Raw genomic sequence first — 10,000 nt, 5'->3', positions numbered from 1 at the left:
GGATATAAATATTATACAATTATAGTAAATGTATGTATAATACATTAACAGACATAGCTAGATGATCCCTTGATTTGAAGAATGGTGTATAAAATAATATTACTTTCAAAATAAACAAATCATTGTTACTACTTTGTCACAAAGGGCCTTGAGTATAGATAAACAGCTGTATTTTCATACACCAAAACATAACCCCAACCCTTTATACTTTATACTACACCAATCTTTCTGCATGGTGGCTGCGATTGTGAAAGAGTATAGAATAATAATTAATCACTTACAAAATAAAAAAAAAATGAAAAATTAAATGAATCATTTACAGCTTTGCTGTAAGCTTGCATAGAAATTTATACATGACATTGTCATGATTGTATTGACAAGTCAAAAAAACGTTCTTTTGGAATTTGGTCGTCGTACATGTAGCAAGGCTAGAAAGGCTTATTGGCATTAAAACAAAATATTTTATTTGGCTGCCATTATGAAAGAGGTCAATAATATTATGTGTGTAATCTTAGTAGAAGCGTGGTGAGGTACAATCTACAATAATTGTAAATGTAGCATGCAGCTTTAAACTATGACAGTCATATTAACTGAAGAGGCACTAAATAACTTGTGTTTTTACCTACTACAGATTACCTGATTCTGTGCATGCGAAGCACAGCTGGCAGCAAGATTTCGTTGGTGACAGCTGCAACTCAGAACACAGTGATGATGACCTCCTGGCATATGCTGCGACAGCTGTTGGGGCTATGGAGGACAGTGATGAAGACCTATTTTCTGTCCAGCTCCCAGAATCTCCAGAGTCCTTTAATGAGGCATATTCACCCTCCAACAGGTCAGAGCATCTACTAGGTATCAGTAGTATTGCTGAACCTACTTTACAAGTCAATGAGTCTAAGTGCAAGCGATTCAAGGCTGCACAAAGAAGACAAACCAGTCATGTTAAAATAGGTAAGAAAATTATACATAATACATGTATAATATTTATTGTCAGTGATATTGTAACCAGACAAAAAAAAAATTGTACAGATAAAAACCTTTACCCCTGTTGAATCATGTAATTAGTGTTCACCTCCTGTTTATCTTGACAGATCGTTTGTTTGTTCAACCCAATTTTTGCATCTGTTTACACACTTTCAGTGGGTTCCTTCCCTGTAAGGCCCTACATTGAACTTCCTCCTCCTAAATCACAATCATGTACAGTGAAGTGCAAAACGTAGGGTGTAACTGAACAAGGTTGATTGGATTGAAGCTGAATGTTTATAAACTAGCCTGCAGGATTGAGGCTTCTGTGGATCTTGTGCACTTGAAATACTAAAATAATAAAATTACTTCAAAATCAGCTTTGAAGAGTTCAAAACTTGCTAACTACTTATTAAATTAATTAAAATCAAGCTCAAGTTCTCAACTAAACAGTCAGGTTTTCTTCTCAATAAAATTATAGCCAATAGAAGACACAGCAAATCTAAGGAGACCACCAAGAAGCGAAAGATGTCAAGAAAGTCATCAAAAAGCAAAGATTCAGTGACTAATCAGGAAGAAGATGATAGCATGTACAATACATGTGCTTCTGTTGACTGTGTTCACCCTCATAACAAGCAAAAGATTGTGGATTGGGTGCAGTGTGATGACTGTGATGCCTGGTACCACGTCAAGTGCATGGGACTCACACTAAAATCAGTGCGACCAAAATCAGCTCTATTCCACTGTGGGTGTATGTACATGTAATTATTTGCTCTCACCCCAATCCATCTGTGTTGTGCACATTGTAGCTTTCTTATTAAGTTAAACTGAGTTCCCTCTTTTCTAGATTTGCATTTCCTGTTTAATCACCGAAAAGGCAGCTAGAGTTGACATTGTTTTCATTGTTAAAATATCACTGATTGTGAAGATTTTTTACATGTACTTGCTCCACATAAAACTCTCTTTTCTTATGCCAGAGAAAACTACATGTAACAAATATCTACCTAGCAGCAGTAGAACAGTACTGCTTTACACACGCAACCAGAAAATTATGTCTGTTTTATGACAAGGTCACCAGGAGGTTTGCTTTTAGAAAACAACTGACCATAGTTGTTCAAATTTTATTTTCTGCGATTTTTTTAATTATACAAATCTCACCTTCAAGCATCTGTGGTTTTAAGTCTTGGCTTGGCATCGAAAGTTTGATTGATGGAAGCCAAAACGCAGTATTGGCCATTGGTTGTGGAAGACGAGATTCCCCAGAATTTATACCCTGGGTGCCAAAGGAATTTTTTCTTTTTGTTTTTTACAATTAATTTTTATTGATTATTAAATAAAAAATACTTTGCTTCCAACTCAGCGGTCAACAAACGTTGATTTGGAAACACTGAGCCTCTTCTCCAAACTTGACAAAAAAAAAATTACTCTGGCACCCAGGGGTAGCAGAATTATGAAAATCGCAGTAATTACTATCAAGAAGGCCAAAATTGATAATAATAAATTATGATAAAATAATATACCCAACAGATAGTACTGTCTGCACTTTAATTAACAGACATTCTTCTCCACATGTCCCTGGAAATCTCCCAGCAAATGGCAGGCTGCTCTGCTGGCCAGAATTTAATGTACCCTCACCCACAGGTTCTCTCGTCCATTTTTTTTCCTTGTTTGAAATTTCTTAGAGCACAGTGTTCTGTGGCTGTCACACAACAAAATAAGCTTGTAGTTATTTGGGAAGCAGCAAATTTCAACCATTATGTTTCCTGCTCTCCATTAAAACTTAATTTCATGTATGAATTTATATATGAATATTTCCTTTTAGTCTGAGAAACAAAAGCAACTTTTATACCTTTTTTGTTGGGTGGTGGCATTTGTCTTGTTATACTTAAGAGAACAATGTTAGGCTTCATTTTTTTTATACATGTAGCTGTCTTTTGTGTTTGAATGTTTCGTAAGCTTTCCAACATTTGGCCAATTGGGTAAGGATCAGAGCCATATCATTTTGCTATCATGGCAATATCTCTTTCAATTGAATTTGGATACATGTACCACTGTTCCTTTAAAACATTATATTATTATTTTTCTCACCCAAGATGCAAGCCCGGTGCAATAATTATTTTGACTGAGCAAAGACAACTGGTTCAAATCAATATGAGTTTTTACTGGTGTCTTTGAAAGACGCTAATCATTCATCGTCTTGTTGAGGAAATAAGTCCTTGGATTTGAAGCCAAGATTTTCATTTCTCAATGTATCACATATTTTCTTAAGTTGAACAAAGGTGCATGTTACAAACTCTTAAGTTGAAACAAGAAAATTAAGTTTAATGTTTTTCAAGGTTGAATTTATTGATGGTGTTCTAGATGTTTTAAGAGACAAGAGTTTATTAAAATTATTATTATTATTATTTTTATTACCATTCTGTTTCATCATGTACATGACATTCAAATAAGTAATGAGTTTCAAAATCTCTATAAATTATTTTACTACAAAAACTATAGTTTCAATTTTATTAATGGTCTGAAATTAAAAGTTCTGTTAACGAAACATGTTTTCTTTTCCTCCAATACCCCTGCATCCTCATATTATTATCTTACTGTTCTTTGGTTTCCTCCATTGTAAATTAAGTGCAGTTTAATTAACTAAAGTTTAAGTAATTTCCAAACTCAATCTACATGTAACGTATACAATTTCACGCACCACATCATTCGGTCATCACATTATCCTCATTTACCATATTCATAAATGGCAACCAGTAAATTATTCTTTCGTCTTTGTGCTAATCATCCTCACTAGTCTCATTTTGGAGCAAAAATTCTTTTGAATATTGTTCGTGCTAATGAAGCTAGTGAGGATGATTTGCAAAGGATCCAAATACAATAAAAACTGATAATAATAATAATAATAATAATAATAATAATAATAATAATAATAATAATAATAATAATTATTATTATTATTACTTAGCCACCATTAATTCTACAGTGTATGAATATGGTCCATTATTTGGCATATCCCGAAGGGAAGTTTGAGGCAACCGGGCAGCTCAACTCAGTAGATCACTTTTGTTTTCATTTAAGTCTGTAACTCTGAAGATAACAGTAATTCAACAGTTGCCCATGTCAGATGTTCCCTTCTGGTCATTAATCACTTTCACGATATAATCTCTGCGTTCTTTTGGAAGGACATCTTCTGGAAGTGTTTCCAGTAGTGACTGTTGTAGGCTTACTGTTTTAGGACCCAGAATCAACTCTTGTTTATTCTGTGCCTTGTCCTTCACCAAGAAACCCTTGTAACCCAGACGTGCTGGGATTCCCCGGAGGTCGTAGGTGGCGTTGCATGTTCTTGCATTTTGGAGAAGCTGTTGAATTTTGCTGAATTCAGGGTGACTTGAGTCCACAGTCCACTGTGGATCTGGACGGCCAGAAAATATTAACAGGGTAACGAACAAGCTTCCTGAAAGAATCATATGATTACTCATTGGAAAGAAGAGAAACTGGTGAAACAGAGAAACAGGTGTTCTTCTGGGGTACAATAATAATACAAAAAAAGATATAAATGTTTGCTGTCATGATGGGAATAGCCTTATTTGTAATGAAAGAAGACTCCTTGGGCTACTCTCTGAATTATCTACCTCTGGTCCCTGACCCTATGGAAAACATATTCAGAAGGGGGTCAACAAGGTTATTCCCTGATAGAAATGGGTACGGATCCATGTAGGCTTTTACTTCCATATGCAGGCTTAAGCCAGTCAACCTTCCTCCATCACTTTATCTTGCAATGTTTTAACCTGCACAAAGAGGTATGAGACTCAACCCGAAGAAGTGCAAGGAAATGGTTATTAACCTCTTTCAGTAAACCCCCTTCCCACTAGTATCCCTTGACATCATGGGGACAGGCATTGAGAGAGTGCATTCGTACAAGATCCTGGGCATACATGTAACTCTATCTCACGACCTAACATGGAATGCACATGTGGATTACATTTCTAAAAGGGCCAACAAACAGTTGTACGCCATCCGCATTCTCAAGAAAGCCTGTGTCCCCAAGGGTGACATTGTTAAAGTGTATATTAGCCTTATACGAAGCATCCTTGAATACGCTGTACCAGCATGGGAAAATATCCCATTGTACCTAGAGGAAGCGATTGAGTCGATCCAGAAAAGGGCACTAGCAGTCATCTTCCCAGGTGTATCCTATGATAAGGCCCTGCGAACCGCAGGAGTTACAACCCTTACTGCACGCAGGGACCACATATGCAAGAGGTTGTTTTGGAACATTGAAACCTCCGGATTCCTTTCTAAGCTACTACCAACTACAACAGATCGGAAGTCTCCAACTGGTACACACTCCTTTCAGGACAGTTGATATATGGCATTGTAAATGGTTAGTGCACTCGATTCTGGATCGATCTGGGACATCATGTTGAGTTCTTTGGCAAGACACTGTCTTTAGTCTCACGGTGCCTCTCCACCCAGGTGTATAAATGGGTATCGGCGAAATTAATGCTGGGGGTAACCCTGTGATGGACTGGCACCCCATCCAGGGGCGGCAGGTACAAAACACAGGTCACACGGCACAGGGCACATGTCATTGTTTTACCGTTACAGAAAGTATCCTAAACATTCATAAGAGCTAACCTTAAGCCTAAAAACGTTTGTTTAGGCCTAATTAGGCCTAAGGTTAGCTTTTATGAATGTTTAGGATACATTCTGTATTAGTAAAACAATGACCTGTGACCTGTGACCTGTGCCCTGTGACCTGTGTTTTGTACCTGCCCATCCAGGGGGGGAGTAGAAATACGGCAGGTTAGTTTAGATGCGCTCGACTTAGCAGGGCTTGACCCACTGTATGTTCGTTAGGATAGATTCGTGCAAGTCGTTTGTCATTAAGGCTAAAGAAGTTCTCAGAGTTTTTTTTATTCGCCCACTGTCGTGGAGCACGATCGTAATCTTCGTTCAGGAAACAAAACTGTTTACCCCAAATTTAGGCCGCACAGCTCGTCTTAATAACTTTGTTTACTGTTAAATACCAATGCTAGATATGTTTGCTGTCTCTGACCTTTCCTGTAATTCAGGTTTATACCTGCTATTGGATACATTAAACGATTGATTGATTGATTGATTGATTGATTCATAAGAGCTAACCTTACGCCTAAAAACGTTTGTTTAGGCCTAATTAGGCCTAAGGTTAGCTTTTATGAATGTTTAGGATACATTCTGTATTAGTAAAACAATGACCTGTGACCTGTGACCTGTGCCCCTGTGACCTGTGTTTTGTACCTGCCCATCCAGGGGGGGAGTAGAAATACGGCAGGTTAGTTTTGCAGTGTTGCAGGTTGCAGGTTGCAGGTTGAAATTTACTGTGACTGTTACATGAATAGCTAACCTTAGGCCTAATTAGGCCTAAAAACGTTTCTTTAGGCCTCCTTAGGCCTAAAAACGTTTCTTTAGGCCTAATTAGGCCTAAGGTTAGCTATTCATGTAACAGTCACAGTAAATTTCAACCTGCAACCTGCAACCTGCAAAACTAACCTGCCGGTAGAAATACTCCAAGTTGCTTCACGCTACAGAAACCGGAGATAATCGCCGGTCTGATGGGTCTTATATATTCTAGGCTCGTAGCAGATTTTACCTAAGACCAAAATAGGCTTCCCATTTACTTTCCCAACTAAATTTCCGGATTTTTTTTGGTAAATGGTAAATAACCTTTATAAAATCAAGTGAAGATATAATCCTCGCAGTTATGATCAATTTCATATATCATTTTATTCGTGGAACCTTTATAAAATTAAAGCTAACCATTCTCGAACAAGTGCTTAGCGTTCTGGGCTTAAACAGTGTATAACAGGGCTACAAACCCACAAATGGTAAACTTTGCGTTCAGTGGGACGTTTTTCTCCGTTGGTTTTGGCTTGGGTGACGCGCTCTCTCTAGTTGCTTCTCATCTATGAATCTCTTCACTCAAACAAATCAAGGCGGTATGGTGATTTTCAGAATGCAATAAGACTTGCTAATCAACTTGTACCTTTGTGTTTTGAATTAAAATGTACATTATCTAGGGCAAGCTCACTTCTTTTCGGGAAGTGAGTACACAATGGGGTTTCAAGCGCCTTCTTTAAACTCTAAATTCTTGCAAAGAAAAGCATGAGTGCAAGGTACTTACCGTTCGCTACTTCAGCCATTTTGACATAGGCCAGTATTCCATATAGCAGTCACCGAGGTTTCCACGTATATCGTGGCTTCGACACGAGTTCCTCCCGGTAAGTAACTCATGTATCCCTTATTATTATGTATTTAAATATAAGCTATTGATAATGTATTTCCATTATTACCCTTATATACCCATGTATACCCTTATATACCCCTATATACCCATGTATACCCTTATATACCCCTATTTACCCATGTATACCCCTATATACCCCTGTATACCCTTATGTACCCATGTATACCCTTATATACCCATGTATACCCTTATATACCCATGTAAACCCATGTATACCTATGTATACCCATGTATACCCATGTATACCCTTCTATACCCCTATATGCCCATGTATACCCTTATATACCCATGTATACCCATGTATACCCCTATATACCCCTGTATACCCCTATGTACCCATGTATACCCTTATATACCCATGTATACCCTTATATACCCCTATATACCCATGTATACCCTTATATACCTATGTATTTCCATGTATACCCCTGTATGCCCATGTATACTCCTATATACCCATGTATACCCTTATATACCCATGTATACCCCTGTATGCCCATGTATACCCAGAAGAGAAAAGACTTCCTAAATGCAAAATAATTAAAATAATAATTTTATACCAATTGTATTACAAGCAATTGTATGATCTTTTTAGTTAATTAGTTATTCTAGTAGATATCATCACCTTTATTGTAACGAGACCGATACCTCCCTTTGGAGAGTAAGGCGCAATAAAGATTTACTGTTTTACTGTTTTTTTTTTTACTCACTCACTCACTCACTCACTCACTTAATGTTTCAGAAGAGAAAAGACTTCCTAAATGCAAAATAATTAAAATAATAATTTTATACCAATTGTATTACAAGTAATTGTATGATCTTTTTAGTTAATTAGTTATTCTAGTAGATATCATCACCTTTATTGTAACGAGACCGATACCTCCCTTTGGAGAGTAAGGCGCAATAAAGATTTACTGTTTACTGTTTACATGTATACCCTTATATACCCATGTATACCCATGTATACCCTTCTATACCCCTATATGCCCATGTATACCCTTATATACCCATGTATACCCATGTATACCTATGTATACCCCTATATACCCATGTATACCCTTATATACCCATGTATACCCATGTATACCCCTGTATGCCCATGTATACTCTTATATACCCATGTATACCCTTATATACCCATGTGTACCCACACAGTATACCTATGTATACCCCTATATACCCATGTATACTCTTATATACCCATGTATACGTATGTATACCCTGATATACCCCTGTATACCCTCATATACCCATGTATACCCATGTATACCCTTATATACCCCTATATACCCATGTATACCCTTATATACCCATGTATACCCATGTATACCCATGTATACCCAAACATATTTGGGAATAGAAATGACCTCATCTGGTCGCTATACCTACGCAAGAGACATCCTTAGCAAAAAAGCTTATAAAGTTCTTGCGACAGTGAAACGATTGTTCTCCATTATTAAGAATAAGCTTTTTGATGCCCTTGTCAAACCTATACTACTATATGGATGCGAAATATGGGGACCGGAGCTATTATCATATAAGACCCATTTTGACAAAAGCACTATCGAACAAGTCCATATCAAGTTCTGTAAACAAACACTAAATACCCCATGGTACACAGAGAACATTGCCTGTAGGGCAGAACTTGGACGGTACCCTTTAAATATAGACATAAAAGCTTCAATATTTAGTTACTCGCTTAGATTGCAGCATAAAACAGTCAACCCTCTATTAGAGGAAGCCTTTCATCACGCAAAAAGTCACAGCCAATTTTTTGATGTATTAAATAATGACGAAACTATACGAATGCACTCTACAGGCAATACATCAAGCCAACTACACATTAAGAATGCTCGTTCCTCCATAAAGAAACAGCTTAAAAAGGACTACATTCGAAATTGGCTGAAGGCTCGCAACAACACTTCCGAAGGCTCTAGAGAGAAATTTACACACAAAGAAGTCAAATTCGACTACCAATTGGAAGACTATCTCAAAACTATCAGAAACCCAGCACATAGAATAAGTATGACAAAATTGCGTCTGGGGGTTCATAGCTTGCGAATACAGACTGGGAAATACGAAAATAGAGGTGCACCAATCCCAGTAGATGGAAGAACGTGTTTAGTCTGCAATAGAGGCTATATAGAAGATGAGCGGCACTTCTTGATGTATTGCCCAGGGTACGATAACATTAGAAATGAGCTCCATTCTCTCCTTTCAACACACGATGTTGTTTTCAAAAGCCTTAATGATGAGGATAAAATACGGTATTTACTTACCCTAGAAAACGAAAGCACTTCAAAGATAATAGGTAAATACACATATTTAATGTTTCAGAAGAGAAAAGACTTCCTAAATGCAAAATAATTAAAATAATAATTTTATACCAATTGTATTACAAGTAATTGTATGATCTTTTTAGTTAATTAGTTATTCTAGTAGATACCATCACCTTTATTGTAACGAGACCGATACCTCCCTTTGGAGAGTAAGGCGCAATAAAGATTTACTGTTTACTGTTTACATGCATACCCCTATGTACCCATGTATACCCTTATATACCCATGTATACCCTTACATACCCCTGTATACCCTTAGATACCCCTATATACCCATGTGTACCCTTACATACCCATGTGTACCCTTACATACCCCTGTATACTCTTATATACCCCTGTATACCCTCATATACCCATGTATACCCATGTATACCCTTATATACCCCTGTATACCCTTATATACCCATGTATA

The 10,000-nt window shown here is 37.1% G+C and overlaps 2 protein-coding genes across 2 annotated transcripts in view; one reads left to right on the top strand and one right to left on the bottom strand.

Moving 5' to 3' along the window:
• LOC138051882 (transcription factor 19-like) overlaps positions 1-4,418 on the top strand; it is an 11,177-nt gene extending 6,759 nt beyond the window's left edge. Inside the window, exons 5-6 of the mRNA XM_068898175.1 lie at positions 632-951; positions 1,445-4,418. Coding sequence (XP_068754276.1) covers positions 632-951; positions 1,445-1,728 — 604 coding nt within the window. The 3' untranslated portion in view covers positions 1,729-4,418. The remainder of the gene's footprint in view (positions 1-631; positions 952-1,444) is intronic.
• On the bottom strand, positions 3,291-7,162 carry LOC138051883 (uncharacterized). The gene is made up of 2 exons (XM_068898176.1): positions 7,127-7,162; positions 3,291-4,417 (listed from the first exon to the last, which is right to left on the bottom strand). Exons 1-2 carry the CDS (start codon positions 7,143-7,145, stop codon positions 4,068-4,070), a joined length of 369 nt encoding a protein of 122 aa, XP_068754277.1. The 5' UTR covers positions 7,146-7,162; the 3' UTR covers positions 3,291-4,067.
• Positions 7,163-10,000: the final 2,838 nt, after the last annotated feature.

Source organism: Montipora capricornis, chromosome 6, assembly GCF_036669925.1.
Source record: "Montipora capricornis isolate CH-2021 chromosome 6, ASM3666992v2, whole genome shotgun sequence".
NCBI lineage: Eukaryota > Metazoa > Cnidaria > Anthozoa > Scleractinia > Acroporidae > Montipora > Montipora capricornis.
The sequence above is the reverse complement of the archived record's forward strand: the minus strand, read 5'-3'. Positions and strand labels throughout refer to the sequence as shown.